This window comes from Lissotriton helveticus, chromosome 11, assembly GCF_964261635.1.
Source record: "Lissotriton helveticus chromosome 11, aLisHel1.1, whole genome shotgun sequence".
Classification (NCBI taxonomy): domain Eukaryota; kingdom Metazoa; phylum Chordata; class Amphibia; order Caudata; family Salamandridae; genus Lissotriton; species Lissotriton helveticus.
Window position 1 is genome coordinate 1,111,021,315 of NC_136072.1, and position 27,394 is coordinate 1,111,048,708.

Sequence of the window (27,394 nt, forward strand, 5' to 3'; positions counted from 1 at the left end):
TATTCAAAGGAACATTGTAATTAAGGCCTAAGTGTAGAAGGAAATCCTGCTATGCAGCTGAGGACTAAATCTTACTCCAACAATCACCATGCAAGGAACTCCTGCAGAGCATCCAAGGTCTGGAGCCAAACACTCACTCAAACACACTCACTATATGGGAGATCCTGCAAAGCAAGTAAGGATATCCTGGATCCCATTCAAACAATTACTATGTATGCAGCAGGTGTTGAAGATGCTAACCCATGGCAAGTCTGACAACTCCTTCGATCCATGCCCACCAAGGATAAAAACTAGCCCAGCCAACTGCTTGGCCCTCTCAGTAAAAACTCTGTTTAATCTCTCCCTGACCGCTGCTAACGTGCCATCTGACTGGAAGTGCGTGCATGAATCTCCCCTTCTTAAAAAGCCCTCAGCTAACCCTGAAGTCCCTGCTAACTACAGACCCATCTCCCTATTAGCCCTGCCTGCCGGAATCCTAGGAAGCCACATTAGCAATCAACTAACATCCTTTCTAGAAAAATACAAGATCCTAGACCCCTCACAATCAGGTTTTAGAGCAATACATAGTACTGAGACTGCATTGTTGGCGGTCACGGATAACATCCAACAGTTTCTAGATGCAGGAACCCCACTATTACCAGATTTGTCTGCAGCGTTCAGCATGGTCTCCCACTAAATTCTTATCCACAGACTACATGAAGCAGCTATTTACAGCAGAGTGATACTTTGGCTGAGGGAATTTCTCAGCAACTGTACCCAACACGTCTGTTTGGGTCTGTTTAGGTCAAGAAGGATACGTACCAACAAAGGGGTCCCACGAAGTTTCTGCCTGAGTCCACCTCTTTTTAATATCTGCGTAGCACCTCTGGCATAAATTGTGAGAACTTGAGGTGTGGAGATTGTCTCATATGAAGACAACACTCAGCTGCAGATTTCTTTCAGTCCTGAACTAGCCAAGGTGAAGGACCAACATGTGCACTGTATGAGGTACACTGCGGACTGGAATAACTGCCTCTAATTAAATAGTGAGAAATCGGAGGTTGTGTTATTTGGTAAAGCTTCTAAGCTCTGGTCAGCTGGCTGGTCGCCCTCCTATCTTGCCCCAGACCCTTCTCCCAAGCAAGAGGTGAAAAATATGGGGTCACAAATCGATTAAACATTATCCATGCAGGATCAAGTTAATGCCACATCTGGCATTTGTTTTGCCACAATGAGGCTGTTAAAAAAATACTCCCCCTGTCTCCCTTCCATCTCTAGGAAAACTCTGGTCCAGGCTCTTATAACTAGTCGCCTTGATTATGTGAACGCACTGTTGGTAGCTGTGCAGGACACCTTGCTGGCCAAACTGCAAGTCGTACAGAACACAGCCGATGGGCTAATCTCCAATCTTCCAGCTCAGTCACCCTCAGCCCCTTTACTAAATCAACTACATTTGTTGCCCATTACAAAGTGGGAAATGTTTAAGCTCTGCTGCCTAATGCACAAGGCTTTTAACCAGACCCAACCAGCTCTCCTATGCTCAAAACATTGTTATTGTTTGCCTTCCAGACAGCTGTAATCTTCCACTAAAGCTCTCCTGAAGACAACACGCATTCGTACCATCAGATTTGATGGCAGATCATTCCTATAGGTGGCCCAACATCACTGGAACAGTCTCTCCCTCCATATCCGTACTTGATTCAACCACATGAACTTTAGGAAGATGTTACAAATGTGGTTGTTTTAAACAGTGCCACTCTTGCATGAAAATTACCATTTAACATTTGCGGTTATCCTGCAAATCAAGGCTTTCATCCTACACAAACACTGAATGTACTAGGTAATCCTGTAAAGCACATACAGCCTGGATCCCGCTCCAAAAATCATTTTACAGGGAAATCCTGGAAAGCATACAAACCCTGGACCCATTCAAACACGCACTATATAGGAGATCCTGCAAATAATTCTAGGCCAGGACCCTAATCAAATCATTGCTGTACTTGAGAGCCTGCAAAGCAACTGAGACCTGTATCCCAATCAAACAGTCACTACACATAGTGCTCCTACAAAGCACTGCAAGCCTGGGTCCCACTGAAATACTCACTGAAGGGGGAGATCATGCAAGGCAAATGGGATTGGATCCCAATAAAACACTCATAATAGGTGATCGTGCAAGGTAGCCAAGGCCTGGATCACACTCCATTGGGGAACAGGATCATATGCTAAATACCCCAAATCTGGAGCCAACACACTCAAGTTAAAGTTGCATTTTCACTTTTGTCCTTGCTGCCACCAACAGAGCAAAATACACTGGTTGTTGGATTTTGGAAATGTAATGGTGGATAAATGCATAGTTAGGTGTGTAGGGTTTGGGTAGTGAAGCTGGCAAGTTTCACATGCCAGGAAAAGAAGACATACAAATTGTATCCAAATTAATCTAAGCATGCAAGAATTAAAAAAATCTAGAACATCTAATCAATGAAGGGGGCTTGCTGGAGGTGCCTACCACTGGGGTATGTATAGGTCCTAGCTTCTGTCGAAATTTGCTTTGGCTGCATTCTGTTTGACCATCACAGGTACATAGTTCTTTGCCCCTGTTCCCTGCTGCTATGATGGCTTCAGTGAGCCAGGCTGTGGTATTCTTCCTATGTCTCTTAAGGACAACTTTATCAATCTTGCAGCAATGGTATGGTTATGCCAACCCCCAGTCTTTTGGCTCAGTGGTTCCATGGTTCCCCTATTAATCTGACTGTCCTTTCCAATTTCTGAAACTCTGGACTTCTATGTAGGAAAGATCCCTTGGTCACCACCTGCTTGATACCAGAGTCCCCGAATAAGGTCCAGGTTGTCCTTCTCCAATTTTCGATATATGTATTGAAGAGATACAAAAAAATAGATGAAATACTAATTACCAAAGCTGTGGCAAGGACACTGTGATGTCAGCTGTGCTCTGTCAGTGGTAATCGTGTTGACTGGTAGGCTGTGGAAGGTGGCAGGTAAAAGAGTACTATCTCATTTGGATCAGGGATATTCTTAAGTCTTAGTGCCTCATTATGATGGCGGTCAGACGAGCGTCTGACCACCATCGCTGTGGGATTGGGACAAGTAGTCAGAGGTCCCACCTGCCACAAAATTATTGAACCACTGTGTCAGAAAGATCCCTATTTCTATTGGGAACAAGGACCCTGATAAGGGCCCCCCAAGTTCCTCTCTGACAGCCTTTTCATGGCGGTGTGGACCACCATGGAAGGCTGTGGGAAATGGACATCGTAATCCTTACAGTGGCGGCCCCTGTTGTAGGGATTGCGGTCCGACCACTGTCCCAATGGGCTCCTTCAGCCTGTCGGAGGTGGCGGTCTTTGTGCCCGCCTGCTGTGCTCTGACTGCTGGTATCATAATCCAGCGGTTGGCCCGCTGGCCTGCATATCGGGTAGTGCGCCACCGGCAGCCTGTCGGTGGTGGTCCGCCCGACATTGTAAAGGGGGCCAATGTAAGGAGAGGGCTTTTATCTTTCTCTGGTGTTAATCTTCAGCTAGTTTTTCTAGAATTGCAAGGCACTCACAAACTCAGTGTTCAGTGGGAAAATGCAAAGTATCCTAGGTAGCGGTCCCACTCAACCAATCACTGTACAGGAGGTTTTGAAATCCTCCTTAGGCAATCAGGGAACAGATGTATCCTGCTGAGCAGCCCTTATATCTCATAGTTATGATCAGCCCCATGCTCTAAAACTCACTCAAACACAACTACTTTGAGATGTTTCTTGAAATGTTTTGTAGATATGGATCGTGCAAGGAGCTGTAATTTTCTTCATTAATAGCATCTGATGAAACAAAAACTCGCTATTTCCACATTTGGGTTATTACCTAAAAATATGTTTTAAGGTCATTGTCAAGTTGAATAAAAACCTTATGTCTGCCTAACTCAGTCAGACCAGCGTTTAGCAGTAGCTAGGAGAATAATAGGTGCTGTTTGTGTAAGTCATGTCTGTAGTGCATGGGTGCCCAATGTCGATCCAGGAGGGCCAAATCTATGCCAGAGTTTCAGGATACCCACCTAAGATATATTATAAACAATTAATATAAAGGGAACACCTATAAATAGTCAAAGGTTAGCATGAAATTCCGACCTCCAGGACTTATGCTACCCCCCCATCAGCCTTCCCAAGGCACATGCAGGATTTAGATGTATGGCTGAGAAGGGAATTGAACTGTTAAGAGATTGAGGGCCACAGGAAGGGCCAACTTACCTGCATAGAGAGAGTCACAGTGAGGAGAGCCAGAGAGGTGCCCATCGACCCCATGGAAGTCAGCAGCAGCACTTTTCTGCCAAACTTGTCGATTAACAGGCTCTGAAACGCAAAAAAATCCATTCTTAGCCTTTGAGGCAGAGAGGTCTCAAGCAGAAATGAAGGACTGTGAAAGTGAGCATGGACACAGCTGCCCATAGTGCAGCGGCCCCGGGACCCAATAGTATGGAGGGGGCTCAAATCACCATGTTGTTTATGGCTGACTTTTACAACCCAACAAGCGGGGGTAGAAGCAGTAGCATTGTTAGGATGCAATGGGCCTTGGTACAAGCAAAGAAAATGACCACTTAACTGCTATTGGGATAGTAAAATACAGCAATTACTAGGGTTCTGGGCACCAGTACCACTGCACCTGCTGCACCAGCGGTAGCTACGCCTTAGAGTAGAAGCCCATTTCCCTCTTGCATTAGGGAACTGTGGAAGGGGCTGGGGCTGAATGAGTCCAAAGCTGGTGTGTCACTGGAAGGCTACTTGTTGGAGCAGCCAGAGCATTTTTGGATGGTGAATATAAACCCTAAGTGAAGGATTTGCACATCTAACAGGAAAGGTCAGCTATCTATTCTTGATATCACAAAGGGGAATATTTACAAAAAGAAGAAGTGGAGTGAGGCGTTAGCTGTCATGGCTTAACGCCTCACCCCGCCACTTCAGAAACGCAAGGCTGCACCATATTTACAAGGATATGGTGCAGCCTTGCATTTCCCCCTGCGCTGTTGCTACACTTCGCAGTGTAGCGCCAACACAGTCACCCTTGCACCATAGTCCAAGGGTTTCTGCCTGCAGTTGAGGATTGTTTATGTATAAGAAGCTGCTCCTTCCTGCACATAAACAATCCTGAAATGCTATTTTGTCACTTATATGTGTGCTGCTTAATGCAGCACACATGGAAGTTACAAAATGTCATTTTATTTAAGGATTGTTTATGTGCGGGAAGAGTCACTTTCCTGCACATAAACAATACAAGGCATTTAGCTTTTTCCATGTCTGCTGCACAATGAAACACACATAGAAACAGCAAAAACTAGGTGAAATAAAGCCAAGCCAAGCCAAGTTAAGAACAGCATTTCCCTGGTCTTAATTTTGGCGCTGCCTCCTATTTATGCTGCCCTTCTGAATAGGCGGCAACGTAAAAATCAATGGGTGTTGCGGTGGAACGCCCACCGCGACACCCACTGCCCACCCCTAAGCATAGCATGAAAGGAGGCCTTTTTTACAAGGCAGCGTTAAGCCACTTTAAGTAAAAAAGGCAAAGCCCCTATCGCCAAGGAAACTTCACTTTTATTGTACATATGCAGCATAGTGTCAGGTGATAATCTCTAGTGTGGCTACTGTGCACCCTTGTAGTTGCATTTAACAAAGTGCAATTTTATTTTCCAGTTCTTTACATTCATGTTAGTCTTTATGTATCTTTAGAAGATTCTGAACACCAGTTTGCCAGTCTCTTTTGCTCACTAGAAGAAGCTTTGAGATGGTGTCTGTCAACCTGGCTCATTATTGCAGGCGATAAAGGACTGCAAGGAGTTGGCTACATAGTCATTGATTCCCATTCACCAGATTTTCTATACCTCGTGTTGAGAGGAACCATTGACAGAAACTAGTACCTACAAACTGGGGGAAATTCTAGTTGTCCAGTTTCAAATGGCTTCTACTCGATTCAGTGGTGGGCATGTAGATTTTGGGATTTTTTTCTGATCGACCTGCTAAGCAGGAGTTTGAATGTACATCTTGGAACTATTTATCAGTGTCTAGTGGATTTTATTGCCTTCATTTGGTATTCTCATTTAGGGAGTATAAATTATGTTGTGTTTTCCTCTGGTCATATCACTAGATGTGGGCCAAAATGTAAAAACAAGAGTGTTGAGAATCGATCTATTGCTCTATGAGAAAACATTCTGAACTGGTAATTTGGGATTTGAAGCAGAGAAGGATCCAGCTGTGGAAAACAAAGTAGTTGAGGAGGTGATGTGATGATGGGTGGAGGTGATGATGGGAGGAGCTGATGTGATGATGGGAGGGGGTGATGTGATGATGGGAGGAGGTGATGTGATGATGGGAGGGGAGAAGTAGGGGCAGGAAGGTAGGAGGGGCAGAGGTAGGGAGTGAGATATCACGGGAAGTTGGCTGAAGTAGGGGCACCACGTATTTAAGTAAAGTCTAATGACGTATAGGTGGATGGGACACATCCTTAAAGTCCGGAGAAACCTCAATTTTACAGTCGGTGCAGCTGGCTTTAAGAAGAAGTTGTACCTGTCAGGAATGACGGAGTATTTATGAAAGAGAGGTGGTGGGTAATGGAGTAAGAGAGATAAGCAGATTAGGGATGAGCAGAAAAATATACTGTGTTCTCTTATCCAAAGTTGCACACCTGCGGGCCAATTCATGAATTCGATTTTTAGAGTATGGATAGTATTATTACAGCAGTACTACAAAATGCAATCAACAAACCTATGAACAGGGACCTCTGCCTCTCATTTTATTTCTATGCAGATATTTCTGCCACAGTGGTAAGGAGGGGTTTAGAGAGGTGTAAGGAGACTTTTACTGAGGAACATAGCAGTACAACAACCCACCCACTAAAGAGTAAGACCATTGCTATTAACCCCTTACATGCTGGTGACGGAACCGCTCCGTCACCAGCCTCGGTCGCGCTGTTCTGGTGACGGAGTGGTTCCGTCACGGCCCAGCACGGCGCGTTCAATTGAGCGGGCGGTGCCGAGACGGAACTGCTCCGTCACAAGCAGAGCGCGCCCGAGACTCGTGACGGAGCGCTTCCGTCACGAGCATGGGAGCGCCGCGCGGCCCCCCCTGCCCCCTAGTGCTGCGGCGGAATTGCCGCCGCAGCAGAGGGGTTAAAAAACTCACAGAACCATAGTAAATGTATTCCAGCCCAGTCTTGGAGTAAGTCTAGCATCACACATGGCCACCCATTGGGAATGCAACGTACTGACATTGAAAAAAATTGGGTCAGGGGCTTAATGTAAAATAGCAGTGGAAAGAATTTTTTAAATAAATTAAATTATTTTGACTTATAAATTCTCTCACAGTCACATATAGTTACCATAGGAAAATCTCAACATTCTATTACCATTAACTTTGGCGCCGATTGACAAACCTTCATGAAATTTTCAAAACTTATGGCCCACTTCGGTCCGATCCTATCTTGAAAGGTTCGGGGTGATTCGGCAAGCGGGGGACGAGAAAAAAGGGGGGTCCCAAAACGTGTTTTCTCCATGAAATTTTCCATAGGAAACTTTAGACATGGCTACAGCCCGAACTGCTGAACGGAATTACACCAATTTTGGCAAAAAGGTAGTCCTTGGTTCAGAAAGAGCCCTTTTTGTTAAATTGTGTAAATCTATTCAGTAGTTTTTAAAATATTAATGGAAAAAGAAATGGATACATCTCATCGTGAGATCTGATTGACTGGCAGCACTTCATCCAAGAAGTGTTGGCGGCCATCTTCGGACCAATATACATGATAGCACCTCATTAAAAAGCATAGCGGTTAATAGAATGTTTTTAGACTTTAGTTAGATTATAAATCATTTGGTGATGGTACCATACTCATTTTAGGTAATTGTGGTGTGTTCTAAGGTGATTTTATAATGCGAAAAAGCCTTCATGCAGACTGAAACATGCACTTTCAATACCAGAAGCAGACTTCCCTGGTGAGCAGTAGCTTTACTACAGTGATCTAATAAGCAACTAGAGTGCTAACATTCTGAATTTATGGCAAATGTGTGAAACATCTGAATGCCCTCTTGATGTAATCAAAGTAAAAACCTGAAAGTATTTCCTACTGAGGAGACTGTAGTAAATGAGGATATTAGGAAACTTCATAACAAATAAGTCTCCCAAGATGGGACCCCCTCACTTTTGTCCTCGTTTATCGGCCCCCTCTGCCCATGCCTCAATTTGTTCCCCTCTTCCAAGACATCCTGGCCACCCTATCAGTGAACAACTCGGCAGTTGTCCTACTAGGCGACTTCAATTACTGGCCGGACGATCCTCGAGAAAGTCCAACTTCTAAAGACTTTTCTGCAACTCTTCACTCTTTAAACTTCACTCCTCACGTTTTCTCATCCACTCACGTTAAGGGTCATACCTTGGACCAAATTTGGTCCCTGCGTTGCCCCCTCTCTGTTCTCTCCACCCTTCCCTGTCTCTGGTCAGATCACTTTCTTATTTCTTTTAATATTCCCGTTCCTTATCATCCTAAAGTCCCTCTCCCCAAAAACTTGACAGCCCGCTGCTGGAATCAGACAGATCTCTCCCTTCTTTCTTCCTCTCTGGCTTCCACCACTCCTGACTTGACCGACCTCTCTCTGGAAGATCAAGCTGATGCTGTCTGTGCTTGGCTATCCTCCTCCTGTGACCTCGTCGCCCCTCTTAAAAACATCAAATCTGGCCGGCCCCATGAGGCCCACAGATGGTTCTCTAGTGAACTCAAAGAGTTAAAACTTAATCTTAGGCGATCAGAGCGCCAATGGAGGCATCACTACTGCCCTCTTCTTCGCATTAAGTATAAATCATTACTCAACAGCTACAAAAAGGCCATTATCTCGGCAAAAATGGAATACTTTTCCGAAAAAGTTGCCCGCTCTTCCAACAAATCCCGAGAGATTTTTTCACTCGTAAAACAACTGGCCACATCCGATCGTACTAACGCTAGCGTCGCCCCTTCCCTCTCATTTTGTCTTTCCCTCAACAATTACTTTATTGACAAAATCTCTGCTATCAAAGCTAATATCCCCGCAGTTTCTCAAACCCTGGTTATCCCCCCACTCCCCCCCGCCTTTTATGTTAGACCTCTTCCCCCCTATCACTCCTCCACAATTCTCTGCTCTGCTGGTCAAGGTCAAATCCGGATCGCCAGTCAACTGCGCGCCGGCTCGGATTCTTCAAACCCTTTTCTCTCACTCTCCTGGACCCCCTCTAACACTTCTTAACTCATCCCTGGCTCTTGGATCTGTTCCCTCTTCTTTCAAAACCGCTATTGTTCTTCCTATAATAAAGAAACCTGGCCTGGATCCTTCTTCACCCTCTAACTTCAGGCCCATTTCCCTTCTTCCCTACTTGGGGAAGATTGTGGAAAGTCACGTCACCTCCTGCCTGTCCTCACATATTGAGAAGCATGGCCTCTTGGCTTCCCACCAGGCGGGCTTCCGCCCGGGTCACTCTACCGAGATGGTCGTCACTGCTGTCTTGGACGAGCTCAAGGGAAGGGCCGATTCCAACCTCCCCCAGGCGCTGGTGCTCCTCGACTTGTCGGCTGCGTTTGACACGGTTGATCATGCCATCCTTCTCGACCGTGTCAGCGCAGCCGGCATCAGGGGGGTAGCACTTTCCTGGTTGAAGTCCTTCCTTCATGGCAGGTCCCAGGCAGTTCAGCTTGCCGGCTTCTCCGCCCCTCCCCGCCCTCTTGTGTACGGGATTCCCCAAGGTTCTTCCCTTTCCCCTCTTCTCTTCAATCTTTATATCTATCCTCTCATTTTTTCCCTCCGCGAGCTGGGGGTCTCCGTGTATAATTACGCTGACGACCTCCAGCTCATCTTTGATCTTTCCACTCCTGACTCTTCTTCCTTCTTTAATTCTACTTTAGTTTTCATTTCGGACTGGATGATCACGAACCACCTCAAATTAAACCCCGACAAGACGGAGCTTGTCCTCACTGGTGGTCCCTCTAATCCCTGGTCCCCCTCTCACTGGCCCCTTTCCTTAGGCACCCCCCCATCCCAGTTCCCACTGTTCGCACTTTAGGTCTTAAAGTCAGCAGTGACCTCTCCATTCACTCCCAAGTTAGCGCTGTAATTTCATCTTGTTTTTTATTCCTCCGCCTTATCCGAAAAATCTCCCGCTTCTTTTCCACTGACGCCCTCAAATCCATCATTTCAGCCCTCATCACCTCCCGCCTCGATTACGGGAATGCCCTTTATTCCGGCATCCCCGCCTATGAAATGCGCCGGCTCCAGGCCATCCAAAATCAGGCCGCCCGACTCATCTTTCACCTCCACAAATTTTCCCATATCACGCCCGTTCTCAAGTCCCTTCACTGGCTCCCGGTTCGCTTTCGCTCCTCCTTCAAATTGGCCTGCCTAGCCTTCTTAGCCTTCACCCACTCTGCTCCTCTGTTTATTGTTTCCTTGATCACTCCCTACACTCCCTCTCGCACTCTTCGCTCGTCCTCTCAACTTCTTCTCCAAATTCCCCGTTACCGTAAAGCCCGTATTGGTGGCACCCGTTTCTCGGTCTTGGCCCCTCAGTACTGGAACAGTCTCCCATTTTCCATCCGATCAATCCCTACTTACCCGGCTTTCCGTAAAGCATTAAAAACTTTTCTCTTCCTCCAGGCTTTCCCTGGCTAGCTCCCATCGTCTGCAGTGCTGAATCCGCTCTCCCCCCCCCTCCCTTCCCCTTTCTCCCTTCCCTCCCCCTTTCCCCTCTCAGCGCCAGGAAGCCGCGCGGCCACAGTGCGCTTTATTAAGTTCCTTTTTCATTTCATTTCATTTAATTTCATTTCATTTCATGGCCACCAGAGAAAAAAGAGCCCGAATGTAGCACAAATATTACCCAGATGTATACCAAGTTTAGCCAAATGACAGAATGTCCTAGAGTGTTCTAAAGAATAAATAGAGTGCTAACAGTCTTACTTATGACAAATGTATGGCACACTTGAAGCCATCTTGTTTGAAAAAAAAGTGGTAATACTTGAAACATTTAATTTGCTAAGGAACAAAATGAGGGGGTTCATTTTGTCATAGAAATTATGATTAGTGCTGCAGAAAGAAAAAATAGGGCACATTTGACTTCTCAAATCCTCTTCTATTTCATTAAAAAAATCTGAGATACAGACAGAAATATGCACTTTGAATACCAGCAGCAGACTTCCCTTGTGAGCAGTAGCTTTACTACTGTGATCTAATGAGCAACTAGAGTGCTAACATTCAGAATTTATGATAAATGTGTGACACATCTGAATGCCTTCTTTATGGAAACAAAGTAAAAGACTGAAAGTATTTCCTACTTAGGAGACTTCAGTAAATGAGGAAATTAGGAAACGTCATAACAAATAATTTGCCCAAGATGGCCACCAGAGACAAAAGAGCCCAAATGTAGCACAAATGTAGCCCACGTATAGCTCAATGACAGAATGTCCCAGAGTGTTCTTAAGAACAATTAGAGCGCTTACTGTCTTACTTATGACAAAAGTATGGCACACCTGAAGCCATCTTGATTGGAATAAACTGGTAACACTTAAAACATTTAATTTAAAAAGGAACACAATGAGGGGGTTCATGTTGCCATAGAAAATATGATTAGTGCTAAAGAAAGAAAAATTAGGGCACATTTTGAGTGACTTCTCAAATCCTCTTCTATTTCACTAAAACATTCTGACATGCAGACTGAAACATGCACTTTTAATACCATTAGCAGACTTCAGTGGTGAGCAGTAGCTTTACTACAGTGATCTAATGAGCAACTAGAGTGCTAACATTCAGAATTCATGGTAAATGTGTGACATAGCTGAATACCTTCTTGATGGAATCAAAGTAAAAAACTGAAAGCATTTCCTAATGAGGAGACTGCAGTAAATGAGGAAATTAGGGAACTTCATAACAAATAATTCTCCCAAGATGGCCACCAGAGGCAAAAAAGCCCAAATGTAGCACAAATATCACACAGATGTAGCCCACATGTAGCCCAATGACAGACGTGTGCAACACACTTTTTATTTTTTGTGTTTTTGCAGTTTTATATAGTGCAGACTTGTCAGGTATTGGAGTGCTTTACATGAGTATTGGTTACATCACACTAGCACAAATTCATTTTGGTTTTAGACATGGGGAGATTAAGTGTTTTGACCAGAATCAGAGAATGTCAAGCTGAGGCAGAAACTCCAACTTGGTTTTCCAGTTGCAAAGTCTACAGCTCTAGAAGTAACACCACATCCTCTCCCCTAAGTGCAACATTTAATCAAGTGGTCAACTGGATAAAAAACCATAAAGTTAACAAATCATTTAAAGGTGCTTTGTCGCTATTTGAAAACTCAGAAAATATGTCCTCATTTTAGTTTTGTAGAGCACTAACCATATTTTTGATGCAAATAAGACCTGCTCATATATGTAATTCCTAAAGGAAATGCTCTAGGTATTACAGTTTTGATTACATCAAGATGACATCAGGCGTTCCACACTTTTGTAATAAATATAGAACGTTAGCATTCTAGTTGTTCATTAGGATACTGTTGAGAGGCAGAGGCCAGGGGCACGGACTCTGAAAATTGAAGGCAGATAGGAGGGTGCAGAGACAACAATTTGACCACACTGGGCAGGCAGGAAGGGCAGTGGCAGCACAACAGACTATGGAGGGCAGTGGAAAGGGGTCAGGGGCAACAAACCAACAATACAGGACTGGCAAGAGAGGCTGTAGCAATATAATAGACCATTGAGGGCAGAGGGAAGAGGCAGTGGTAGTACAACCATACATGCCAACAGACCCGATTCAGCCAGGAAACGTTCAATGTTTTATTTGATCTGTCTCCTGTCTACAATCTCCTGTTTTTCAATGTAAGTCAAAGGGGAAAATCAATACCCCAGTTTTGTTTCAAAATCTCCCTCTTACAAAGTTCAAAATGTTCGCAAGTATGGTACATTGGATCATGGAAGGCAGGAGGAATTAGGGTAGGGACATGGACTCGGATAACAGAGGACAGGAGGGACATGGAGAGGTGCACCAAACTCACCCTACAGGGCAGGCATCAGGGTTTGCAGCTGCACAATACACCACACAGGGCATGCAGGAAGGGAGTGCAGCACAACAATCCATAGAAAGCAATAGGCAGGGGACAGGACCATGCACATGGACAACAGAGAACAGAGGGGAAAGAGGCAATGGGAGCTAGCTGACCATAATGGACAGACAGGAGAGAAAGCTGCAGCATAACAGACCATAAAGGGCAGGAGGGACGGATCAGGGGCATTACAATGGAACAGACAAGCCAGGAGGGAGGGAATAGGTGTCTGCACATGGAAACAGAGGGCTGTGGGCAAGGGGGCAGGGCAGGAACAGCAAGATTACCATGGAGGTCAGGCAGTATGGGCACTAGAAGCAAGACACACCATGGAGAGCAACAGTGAGACTATAATGGCATACACACAGACCAAGGAGGGAAGGTGGGAGAGGCCGCGGGCAGCTAGCTGACCACACAGGGAAGGTGGGAGGGGCAGTGGCAGCACAGAAGACCATGCATTGCAAGAGGTAGGGTTATTGGCAGCACAATGGCTATGACTGCTCTACTGGCTGCCCATCCAGGAAAGAGTTAATTTCAAAACCCTCTGCACCACCCATAAAATCCTTCATGACAAAGGACCCCACATCCTAAAAGATCTCGTCAGACCCCACGTAGCCCCCAGGAACCTCAGATCCGCTCACTTACATCTTGCCCACGTCCCCAGGATTAGGAAAGCCCGCACAGGGGGCCGCCTCTTTTTCAACAATGCACCAAACTTTGGAACCCTCTCCCTCTGACCTTGCGTGCCGAATCCAACCACCTGACCTTCCGCAGGCTTTTGAAAACATGGCTTTTCCCTTAATTTCTCTCCCTCCTCCGTCAGCTCATCCATAGCGCTGGGACGCTCACGGGCAGCCCTACAAATCCTTTCTTTCTTTCTTGATGGGCAAGAAGAAGGGTGCAGGGGTATGCACAAAGGACCATGGAGGATAGAAGGGAGGGTCGGGACCTGGGTACAGACAAGAGAGTTCAGGGAAAGGGACTCACAACAGACCACGATGGGCAGGCAGGGGGAGCAGTTGCAGCACAACAGACCAGGGAGGGCAGAAGGGTGTGGTAGTAAAATGGACCATGGGGGACAGAAGGAAGGGGGTGTGGACAGGCAGGGGGGAGGTGGCAGGGGACAGGTTACAGTCATCTGACAATGCTAGGAAGTTGGGAGGGGAGCAGCAGCTCAACTGAGTACTCAGAGTTGATAGGAATTGAAGGTCCATGGAACATGGTGGGCAAAAAGGATGGAGCAGGGGCATGCACACAGACATCGGAGGGCAGGGGGAAGGAGAATAGGGGCAGCAAGCTAAGCACAGAGGCTAAACAGGAGGTCAATGATGGGGCATGGAATAAGGCAGGAGGAGTGGACTGGTACATCATGCTAAATGGAAGGCAGTGGCAGCACATCAGACCATGCATGGCAGGAGGGAGGAGGCTAGTCCATGGATTCAGACAACAGAGGATAGGGAGGAGGTGGATGGGGCAGCAAGCTATCTGTTCAGAGAAGGTGGGAAGGCCAGTGACAGAACAACGGCCACACAGGGCTGTAATAAGGGAGCAGGGACATGGACTTGGACAATGGATGGCTAGGAGGAGGGAAGGCAGGGGCTGCAAGCTTGGGTGGGGGCAGCACAATGCCAGGCCCTGCTTCCAACCCCCCCACCATCCATTGTGATATGCATCTTACTTAACGTTAAAAAAAACCTAGAAATTTGCTGAAAAAAACAAAGATTACAGGGATGGTATAGTTAGACTCAGATTTCACTCATACACAAGCAGTGAAATTCAACAGTTATAGTTACCTGAGCTAATTATAACTTACGCCCCCGCAATGTACTGCTAATGACCTGACATTACATCATTAATGACATGGTCAGTTACATCACACTTGACGTCACGTCACTCATGACATCTCAAATGAGCTGTGAATGGAATGGAACTATAATCGCTAGAACTTTATTTAGGGATAGTGTGTGTATAATAACACCCCTTTTTTTCTTTTCTTTCGTGTAAGAACCTATATAATATGCAACGTGCCCATATTAATATGGCCTATAGCCTTTCACTTTTATGTAATGTGTAGTCCATTGTTTATGTTGATGTTTGCAATTCTAAGTATGTTTATTATGAATAAGTCACGTTGACGAACATACAGGTATGGCGGTAACGGGGCAAGATATGCTGAAAAATATTGTGTGCATATTATCACTTGTTTTCTTTTCTTTATTGTATCAATTCCTGAATTTTCATATTGTGACCATTCCAATATGGCTGCCAGCTTTTTGGTTTAAAGTAATATGTAGTCCTTTGTTAATGTTGGCAACTTTAGGCATTTGTACATTTAAATAAGGATGCTACAATGACATCTTGTATCGTTATCAAGGTTCGGACGAGCCAAAACCCGTGGATCACGTCCTTTGCAGATTAAATACTTCCAAACTACAAACTGAGTGCTGATTCCTTCCTTGTAAGAGTGAGAGGAGATTAAATATGTGTTTATAAAATTCACTGAAAAAACCACAAGTTTCAGGGACATTATAGTTAGAAATTTGCATTTAAAACACTTCAGAAATTCACGAAAAAAGCCACAGGTTTCATGGACGTCATAGTTAGTTGGACATTTCACTCGTACAAAACAAGAGAAATCCGGCCGTTATAGTTAGTTGTGCTAACTATAACTCGCGCCCCCCCCAATGCACTGCTAATGATGTCACATAATACATCACTCATGACATGGTCAGTGACATCATTGATGACATCACTGATTACATCTCAAATGACATCACTGATGACATCCTCCACGTGATCATCTGATACACCTCTTCACACCCTAAAATACAGACTACCATTCTCGAAACCGTAGACACACCAATACTAGTACAGCTACCATATTCTGTGCACTATGCATGCAGACCTCCAACCAGCTACATACTATTGATACACTCTTCTATATACCCAGTAAGTACCTATTAAGTCTAGGAATCCTTCTATATGTCCCATGCACTTCTCCATTCACCCATCCAGCACAGTCTATGTATCCTATCACTCCACTAATACCAAAGCACTTATAAATTCAACATGCACTTTCTTTGCAACACTGAAATTACTCCAGTTATTAGTCGTACATTTAAGGAATGGCGTAGTCACTAACACAAGTGCAGGTACAATATTTTGTACACTATGCATGCACACCTCTAACCAGCTACAAACTATAGATACACTCTTCTAAATATCGAGTTAGTACCTATGCAGTGTAGGAATCCTCCTGTCTGTCCCATGCATTTCTCCAATCACCCATCCAGCACTATCTACTTATCCTATTACTCCACCAATACTTAAGCACTTATAAATTCACTATACATTCTGTTTGTAATACTGTAATTATTCTATTTACTAGTCATGAACTTATGGAATGGCCTGGCTACTAACACACGTACAGCTATAATATTTATGCACTATCCAAGCAGACCTCTAACTAGCTACATACTATTGATACACTCTTTTAAATACCCAGTTAGTACTCATGCAGTGTAGGAATCATCTAGTCTGTCCCATGCACTTCTTTAATCACTTATCTACCACTATCTACTTATCCTATCACTCCACCAATACGTAAGCACTTATAAATTAAGTGTTCACTCTATTTGCAGCACTGTCATCATTCCAGTAACTAGTGGTATTCTTATGAAATGACCTAGGCACCAACACAAGTACAAATAAAATATTTTGTGCATAATCCCTACAAATCTCTAAGCAGGTACATACTATTGGTCCACTCTATTAAATACTGAAGTAGTACCCATGCAGCGTAGGATACCTCCTGTCAGTCTCATGCAATTCTTCAATGACCCATCCAGCGCTATGTTCTTATTGTATCAGTCTGCCAATACCTAAGCACTTTTGGGGCAGATTTACAAGCAACCTACACCACCAGTATGTCACTTTCTTTAACTTAGTAATAGCGCCAGGTACTCCATCATATTTACAAAGAGAGGAAAAGCCACCCTGCATGATTTTTCCGCTCCTTATAAATATGACCCCTTCATACACAGAACTTTGTGTTGAAGGGGCGTTCAATAGGAGTTGCTGTGGGTGTTTCCACGCAACACCCATAGAATAAAACACTTCTCCGGATTTATGAGCAATCATAAATCTGGAGATGTGTGTGAATGCTGCGCCATCCTAAAGTTTGTATAGCAAGGCGCAACGAGGAGAATTGTTTGAATTTCTCCTAATTTTTTCCACTTTCAATGCATACTGCATTCAAAAGCATACATTAAAAGAGGAAAATGCCTTTACTGATTGTTGTTGTGCAGGAAGGTGTCCCTTCCTGCACAAAAACAATCTCTGTATGAAACAGACATCCTTGCACCATGATGCAAGGGTGCCTGTGTCTCCGCATGGCTGCAGTTTGAGCAGCAGTGCAGAGGGAAGCACAGAGTTGCAACATATTCATTTACATATGTCACATCCCTGTGCTTCGGATGTGCCACAGTTCAGTGCAGCTAAAGAGCCTGCAGTGTCAGGCTGCAGTACTGCCTCATAAATCTTCACCTATAAATTCACCATACACTACTAATACATTCTTTCAGTGAATCATGCTGTATACATATATTCAACCAGTTTTTGCACACATTACCTTGCAATTATAGTTCCTTCTTTAACTAGATAAGGTAGTTCTGATAAGAATTTTTTTTCCTTTTGTATTTTTCTGTACAATTTTGTTTTTTTTGTGGTGTTTTTTCAAAAAATGAACAAAAAAAGACGAATAAAATAGGAAACATTTGGAATTACTTATCATTCCAAAAACAACAACAAAAAATTAACAACGATGGTTGTGTTGCGCAGCACAAACTGCATCCACCAACTGCTCACCGAAGCATATAAGTTTCTTACACTTCACGCAGTGTTGCTCGAGAAAGGTTCATTCTGGCCTAATATCCATTGCAGGTGTTCCTGAGGATGCTCCAGATGTACTTGCCACAGCAGGTGAGGGTTTCAAAGCAGCTTGCCTCATTTCCACCCGAGCAAGATTGAGAGGGTGTGTGGTCCGGAGATGCTTGTACATGGAAGCAGTGCCACAAGGGTTGTATTTTTTTCACTGCCTCTTGATAGGACACGGTCATAAATTTTGCACGTCACCTTTCTCGCATTTACTTTTTTCTCTCCAGGTGGAAAAGTGAAGAATTTCCACTCTACAGATTCCGGCCTCTGTGGATGTGGTGCCTCCTGCATGATTTCTTCTTCAGAAGATACTTCCTACTGCTGCTGCTGCGGTCCAGATGCCATTTTGTTTGATATTTTTTGAAAAACACAAAAAAAACAAGCAAAAAGGGTTCTTGTAGGAAAAGAGATGTCTCTCTAAAGATGCTCCAAGAAGAATGATTAAAATGGGTTGGGTCCTTTAATAGTTAGTGGGAAATGTTATGAACCAATGAAATCTATTTTTTTAGGTCACATGGGATCCACGCAGTCTGCGCTCACGAAGCACGCACCTGACACGACTTAGCGAAAATATATTTTAAAATATTATAAGTTTGTTATGAGTACAAATATATTATTTTTATGAATATCTTAGATAATCTCTTGCCCTAATATGTATATTAAAGACATATACATATCATTTTTGAACATACATTGTTTTTGCAGGAGTCGCGCACCAAGCGCGCCCCAGCACGTATTTGACGTCACGCGGGTCCCGCTACCGCACCAGCGTGGCATACCGTAATGCGCATGAGTTGTGAAGGCGCGGGAGCAGGAGTCGCGGACAGGTTGCATACCAATCGTGCACATCACGCAGTATTAAATATATATGATGTAACAGAAAAACAAGCAGCCGTCGCACACTGTATGCGAATCTTTCACAACTTTTTTAAAATGGCGGCTAGAATCCGCGCACCCACCTTGATGTGTACTCTTTGGGTGCGCGACTCCGAATTTTTTGGGGAAAAAAAAGAACATTTTATAAATATATTAAAATAAAAAAATAAAACAAAAAAATTAAACAATATTTCAGTTTGAATTTTTGTAAAATGTTTTTTGCAATTTTCTGAAAAACATATAATGGTATAGAATGAATAAAATATTCATAAACAGTTAAAAAACTGTAGAAAATCAGTACAAAAAAATAGGTATAACTACTATTACACTAAAAAGTTAGCATTTAAAAAACCTTTGATATTCACTGAAAAAACCATAGGTTTCAGAGACATTATAGTTGGAAATTAGCTTTTAAAAAAGCTTTGAAATTCACTGAAAAAAACATAGGTTTCAGAGATGTTATAGTTAGAAATTAGCATTTAAAAAACCTTAGAAATTCACAGAAAAAACCATAGGTTTCAGGGGTGTTATTATTAGCTGGAGATTTCACTCGTACAAAACCATAGAAATTCCTTTGTTATAGTTAGTTCTGCTAACTATAACTCGCACACCCGCTACGCACTGCTGATGAAGACACATATTACATCATTCATGACATGGTCAGTGATATCACTGATGACACCACTGATGACATCTCAAATGACATCACTGATGACATCATCTATGTGACAATCTGAGACACCTCATCATACACTAGTGTTGTATGGCGTTTTAGGATCCGAGCTAATTTTGATGATTCATGCCCTTATTTAGGTGCAATTCACATTGCCCTAATATAGGTATAGAAATCATTCCCTTATTTAGACATAGCCCATGGAGTCCAAATACAGGCATGGCTACTTCCACCCATACCAAAACGTCACAACGATTTCTTGGAAAATCGGCTTAAGCAGTCAGGCACCTCCCCTTGCCTAAATATTGATTTGTCCAAGAACTCATGTACTTTACAAAGAACTACTATTCCCTAGGGGTTCTTTACTGACGTTTTTATGCCCGACTTTATGTCACACTAGACACTTTCAAGGTATAAATATGCCTTCACTTGCTCTAGCAAGACACGGTGGTTAGGAGCAGTTCGACTATCTACTTGCCCGACGCAGCTCGCTACAGCAAGTGCCGAAGGAAGCCGACCCTCCAGCTGAAGCACTGATCAAGAAGCTGTCCTTTCTCTCACTGAGACTCCAGCTCCAGTGTTTTCAAGCTCCCCTTGCGGGGTGTTGGGAAATCGAGTCCCAAGACAAGAGATACCAGACCTCCTTCGTTTTAAACTAAGGTATGGAGCTGATTAGAACCTAAGCGAAATCTTGGATAGATTCTTGGCAAAGAAAACCAAACCTATGCTGCACAATACTTACTCCCTCCCGCGTACTAGACTTAGGTTAGGTACATTTGGGTAGGCGTATTTTAGAAGCACCAGTTGAGTACTTTTAGTCAATATTATTTATGAATGTATTTTTTATGGCTTAGTAACCATACAATGCTCTCACAGTATTATTTTATAATATTGTTCTTGCTGTACCATTATACTTTGCAGCCTGCATTACGATTGTAGCAGTTAATTTCTTTTGCATGAGAAAGAAGACTGTTCAATAAATCCTTTTATTGAAAATGCCCATCTCTCTATTTCTCTGCGCCTCTATTGAAACGAAGCATGCACGATTGACTGAGTAAAATACTTATCTATTGTTTCCACGACTCTAGAGATACTAATCCCTTCTTGTGAATTCGAGAAAGTTTCTGGTGACCTCTGAGCTAGCTGGCACTCACTATTAAGTTTAATACACTCGATAGAGACCTAGTCGACCTCAGTCCTACGTCTAATCTATAGGATATATTATTCCAATGCGCAGAGCCTATTGGGAATATAGGAACTACACTACACTAGTATAACCTTTCATCACTCACTGTAAAATACAGAGTACCATATTTGGAACCATTGCCACACCAATACCAGTTACTACATACCCACTCACTGATTCCTAAGTCTACACACACAACTACCCATTCAAAACAGAATCACTTATACATGCAGTCACTAATTATTAGAACAGTATCAAATGCACTTAAACACATATATAGGCATAGACACATCAGCAGTCATCCTAGTCGGTTATGCAGTCATCCTACTCACTCATGAAAAAAATTAATCACACTTACATTTACTCACTTACACAATTATACACACAACACCTCATTTATTCAAACACATAGTAACTCATAGTTCATATGTTAAAAAATCACCATTACAATTATACACTCATTCATATAGTTCCTCTCACAATCACTGACTTTTGCATATACTTATTTATATACACCAACTCTCACATACAATGCCTTTTTTTACTTTGTTGAAGATGTACAACTAAAACATATATTCGCTCACCAACACACAAATAAATACATGCACTCTTAAACCTATACACCTAGTCAATCAACCATTCACACATCTATGCATAGAGTTACAAACACCCCCATCTACCCACACACAAGCTCAATGCCCCTTACACATACTCACCCAACTAATCAATAACCAATATACACACTCATGTAGTTAGTGACCAACTGATGCAGCATGTTATACAACAACAGATACAGTGATGAACACATTCACATAGTTTAGTTACTAATCCATGTATTTAGGGGCCGATTAGGATGGCGGTTAATCCGCATCCCCCTGGCCGGCGAAAGCCACCGCCGGCCTAGAGAATGCGGATTAACCGCCGCTATCACAGACAACACCCACCGCCAGATTAGGATGGCGGTGGGATTGCCTTTTTTTTACTTGGTTGAAAAAAATTAGGATGTGACCGCCAGGGTGGCGGTCACATCCTAATTTGCATGGAGGGACCGCCGCTGCCCCTGTGGACGGTCCCTCCACCTCTGGGGTGGCGGACAGACGCAGGTCCGTCCGCCATCCTAATCGGCCCCTAAGTTAGACACTTTTAATTACTCACTTAAACAGACAGTCAGACAGCTACTAAATCCTCCATCCAGACAGTTTTATATCCACTCAATCTTCAATACAGATTGGTATATATATATATAATATATATTTACATTTCAAACTAAACCACATTCACTGGATGATGTCATCAATGATGTCATTTGAGATGTTATCAATGATGTCACTGACCATGTCATGAATGATGTAATATGTGACATCATCAGCAGTGCACTGCGGGTGCGCGAGTTATAGTTAGCAGAACTACCTATAACGGAGGAATTTCCATGGTTTTGTACGAGTGAAATGTACAGTTAACTATAACAGCCCTGAAACCTAGGTTTTTTCTGTAAATTATATATATATATGCACATATATATTCATAGTTTGCCCAAAATTGAAGATGCACACAGGAGCAGGTTGAATCCTGCCATCTCCAGCAGGCTACTTTATTCAGCAAAAAAGGCAAATGTCCCCGGATACATACAAAGCCCTACACATTTCGGATTGCTCCTTGTTCATGGGCTGTCCATGTTAATTGGCAATCAACGAGCAAGGCACATTATTCATTCTTTATAACACCCTCCAATGGGTTATCGCCAGTTGCTCCTAATTACACCCAAAATGAGTTCTGCCTCTAACATCACATTAGGCACATTTCAAGCCCTGATAGGCCTCCAGGGATGCTGCCAGTGTTTATACATCGCTAAACTGCTCCTCTTCCATGCGATTTCAGTGAATCTGAACTCAGCAATCCGCATCAATAACGGAGCAGTGCTATGCTCCCGACCTGGACAGGCCGGTATAAATCATTCAAAGTTCGCCAAAAATTGAAGATGCACACAAGAGCATTTTGAATCCTGCCATCTCCAGCAGGCTCCATTATTCAGCAAAAACTGGCACCATAGATGGCTGCTACGGCACTGGCACTTTATGTGCAAAACATGACGTAACTGCACTCGCACTTTACGGGAATCATTAATGAAGAAATTCATACAAATATACACACAATAAGGGACCTTAGGATGAGGCTTTAAACTTTTACACGTGTGGTTTTGGGTAAAAGGAAATTGTATTTATTTGCAAATAAAATAAAAAAATTAGGTAAAGCAAAAATTTAAAAATAATAAACATAGAAACTAATGAAAAATGAAAACAATTATATTAGATTCATAAAAAAATATTTAAAAAAGAAGAAAATAAAAATTAGAAAATGAAGTGTTGTAAAAATAAAGGGGCATATTACCAACCAATAGAGATAATTTTTGTCTCTAACTTGTTTAGAGACAAAAATTATCGCCGCAAATCGGCGATTTTTATCGCAGATAAACCTTGCTATTAGCAAGGTTTATCGCAAATGCGATAAAAAACGGCCGCAATGCATGAATATCGCTGAAAAGTCAGCGATATTCATGCATTACCGAGCTAATGCTCTTAGCCATGTTATCCACCTCCCATTGGATAACATGGCTAAGAACTGCTCCTGGGTAGGTGTTAGCTTTTGGAGATATTCGCGCTTAGCGCGAATATCTCCAAAAGTTGGTAATAGGAGATAGCGATGTTAGCGACTGTTTCCAGTCGCTAACATCTTGGCACGCCCACTTTGCATGTCATTAGTGATAAATATCACTGAAATGCAAAGCGGGGCCCAAGATGGTCACTATCTCCTATTAGCTGTTGCTAACTGGTGTTAGCGACAGCTTGGTAATAGGGAGATAATTTTATCTCCGCTTTCTTGGCTTTTAAAGCCAAAAAAGCGGAGATAAAGCCCCTTGATAATATGCCCCAAAGTTCTTAAAAGTATGATGAAAATCAATGTATGTGCAAAGAACATAAAAAACAGAGGGGCATATTACCAACCAATAGAGATAATTTTTGTCTCTAACTTGTTTAGAGACAAAAATTATCGCCGCAAATCGGTGATTTTTATCGCAGATAAACCTTACTATAGCAAGGTTTATCGCAAATGCGATAAAAAATGGCCGCAATGCATGAATATCGCTGAAAAGTCAGCGATATTCATGCATTATCGAGCAAATGCTCTTAGCCATGTTATCCACCTCCCATTGGTTAACATGGCTAAGAACTGCTCAGGGCAGGTGTTAGCTTTTGGAGATATTCGCGCTTAGCGCGAATATCTCCAAAAGTTGGTAATAGGAGATAGCGATGTTAGCAACTGTTTCCAGTCGCTAACATCTTGGCACGCCCACTTTGCATGTCATTAGTGATAAATATCACTGACATGCAAAGCGGGGCCCAAGATGGTCGCTATCTCCTATTAGCTGTCGCTAACTGGTGTTAGCGACAGCTTGGTAATAGAGAGATAATTTTATCTCCGCTTTCTTGGCTTTTAAAGCAAAAAAAGCGGAGATAAACCCCCTTGATAATATGCCCCAGAGACGGTTAAAAGCTGAAATGTACTTGACACAACAAAATAATCCAGTATGTGTCTGTTGAAGTATTCTGTCTCTGTCCATAAGATCATGTGACTGTTTATTCATACAATATAAAAGTAATTGCACTGTGATAGATCACTGTGTGAAAAAGGCAGGGGATCCTACCGAAACGCGTTACTGCCTTGTAAAAAAGTAAATAAAAACGTACTAGGAATACTGGAACTGCAGTGTCTGTGTTGGGTGTGAGGAATTCACATGTCGGATGACGTTGGAGATATATATTTATATATATAAACAATCCCCTCAGTCCTCCAAGAATCAGGAGCAGACACCAAATTTACTTGCTCGTCATTAATTTATTCCAGCTGGCTGGGTACGTCTCAAGAGAGTGAGTCTGGGTCTCGGCGGTGACAGGCGACGTTTACCCGCAGGCGGTTCTGGATGAGACTGTGGAAGGGAAAGGTCCAGAGCCGGCCACGGGTGGTCAGATTGAGCGGCCGTCCACTGAAGACGGCGGACGGGCTGTGGGGGGAGATGATCGCCGCATGAGCGCATTTGCCGAAGGGGAGGAACAGGTGACCCGCACTGTGGTTTTTTAAGCTGCGCTGGTATGGGAAGTACACTGGGAGCTGACGGAGCATCGCGTTGGGGCTGTGTGGGGGCTGGGCTGCTGGCAATGATCGCGCTGCTGCGCGCTACTGTGACCTGGGACCAGACTCTTGTGGGGTATGGCCTGCTGTCAACCTTGCTGGGCTTCACATTGCTTGCACAACCTGATGGCAATAAGATCTGCTGAAGAGTGCCTCCCCCTCTGCTGAAGCATTCCATGTGTGGGATGTCGATGATCGGTGCGTGTACTGTGAATCTTCACTGATTTACATTAGTACTGGAGCTCTGCTGTGGGAACTTCGGAGACTTTTTAAATGCGAATTGGGTGTTGTGCTTTGTTTACTTAATACCAGCTCACAATCTACTGGTGGAGCACGTGGACCTGCCCAGGTCAAACAGGATTACTTTAGAGTGATTGAATGATCCTCCAACTACTCTAGAAGTCCTTTTCACATCATTAGACATCATCAAGCTCCTGAGGTCATTAGCAGAGCTTAGAAAAGTGATCCTGATGACCTGAGGATGACTTGAAAATGAGTATCTGATGACACCACAAGATGTGATTGTTACTGATGATCAGAGGATGAGCAGTTGATGACTTCTCAAGATGAGATGGTTCTTGATGATTTGAAGATGCTTCAGTTGCCAGCAGTTTTAATAAAAAGGTGCTGAGACAGGTCCCTTTAGGGCTCTCTATTCTTACTCTCAGCGTCCGAGTGAAAAAGAAATATAATCTTAACTTGGCAGCAGTACTTCCCTTCACTACTTCACTCCATCCTGGAGAAATTAATAATTTCTAAGAACTGTGACACTGAACTTTTGTTAAACGTGTGTGGGCAATTACGAGGGTCAGCCACAGAGGGCTTATATTTACAGAGACAAAACGTTGCCTTAAGCACAAGTAGTGCCAGCTGCATTGTTTAGACCTTTCACAGCTGCGCAGCAAGTAGTACCAGCTGCACCGTTTAGGCCTTTTACAGCTGCGCAGCAAGTAGTGCCAGCTGCACCGTTTAGGCCTATTACAGCTGCGCAACAAGTAGTGCCAGCTGCACCGTTTAGGCCTTTTTACAGCTGTGTAGCAAGTAGTGCCAGCTGCACCGTTTAGGCCTTTTACAGTCGCGCAGCAAGTAGTGCCAGCTGCTCCATTTAGGCCTTTTACAGCTGTGCTGTAGGTAGTGCCAGCTGCATCATTTAGGACACTTTATCCGTAGGCACATTTCTGATTGAGTCATGACTCTCGCTGCATTGGCAGCAACCTTGACATTATGGTTTCAGGGCATTTGAGTCCCCCTATGAGATGGCCAGTTCCCCAGGGAGACTGCGAGCGACTAGGAGGTGAAATCCTCCGACTAGCCTGCTCCCAAGATGGCAGAGTTATATTCGAAAGTCTAAAGAGATAGCGACGAGGGGCAAGACACCGCTACCAATCGCTCCAATGCTGGCACCTGTTGACTCATATGAATGAACGGTGCAACGCTCACCCATAATTAAAAAAGGTTGGCTTTTGCATATCTTTAAACTTTTATACCTTTACCAACGCGACATCCCGTTCTCCACCGTGAAACACCCCTCTACCATCAACTACTCTGCACTCTCACCCCTCCCACTCACCTTTTTAACCTGGCTGACTCACTTTGTTTACATTGACAGTGACTCGCCATAATATGTAATCACATCTCTTCCACTACCTCCTCACTCTCACCCTCCTACTTTCTGTGCTATCCTTTCTATGCGCATTACGTTGCTATACTTGCTATGTTAATGCTGGTTATGTACATTATGTCCACATCATGCTTTTTATGCTTTCTATCTTCCAATGCTTTTGCTTCGCCTGCATGCGCATGTGATATGATGTATTTTACCCTCACCATCTATACGATGTATTTTACCCTTTTTATGTGCATTACGCTGTCATACTTGCTATGTTAATGCTGTTTATGTGCATTATGTCTGCATTATGTATTTTATTCTCTATTGCTTATGCTTTGCTTGTATGCGCCTTGTGATTTGACATATTCTTATACCCTCACCATCTATACTGCTTTTCATTGTTTATGTTACATCAGCATAACCCCACCTACCTATTGCCCCCATGCTGACTCCACCCCATTCTAGCTCCATGGTCACTTGTTGTCGACCACTCGTAAGCCACCCCCCCCCCCTTTTACCAGCTCCGCGCTTTGCAGTCTGGGTGTCTCTTTTTACATTGCAGTGCGATGTGCCCTTCGCCTTGCAGGTATTGCGTTGTCTATTGCTTGTGTTGTGCAGTTTGCTCCATGTGACTAGTTGTGCCCCATCTCCACCATATAAGCTGCATTACACTGTTTACTCGGTCGCAGAAATCTATCCCCACCTATCTCATTTCCCTTAGCTTAACCCTCCCGCAACTAAACTGCACTTGCCTTTACAGACCTCTACTCCTTACCTAATCTCTCTCTAAATATAAACCAACTGATCCTGGCTTACACCCCCACTCCATTCTTTCCCAGTCATGCCTTCCC

General features: G+C 43.6%; 1 protein-coding gene across 1 annotated transcript in view; it reads right to left on the reverse strand.

The window, feature by feature from the left end:
* LOC144791551 (solute carrier family 2, facilitated glucose transporter member 11-like) overlaps positions 1 to 27,394 on the reverse strand; it is a 275,527-nt gene that overhangs the window by 70,281 nt on the left and 177,852 nt on the right. Inside the window, exon 8 of the mRNA XM_078666268.1 lies at positions 4,226 to 4,327. Coding sequence (XP_078522394.1) covers positions 4,226 to 4,327 — 102 coding nt within the window. The remainder of the gene's footprint in view (positions 1 to 4,225; positions 4,328 to 27,394) is intronic.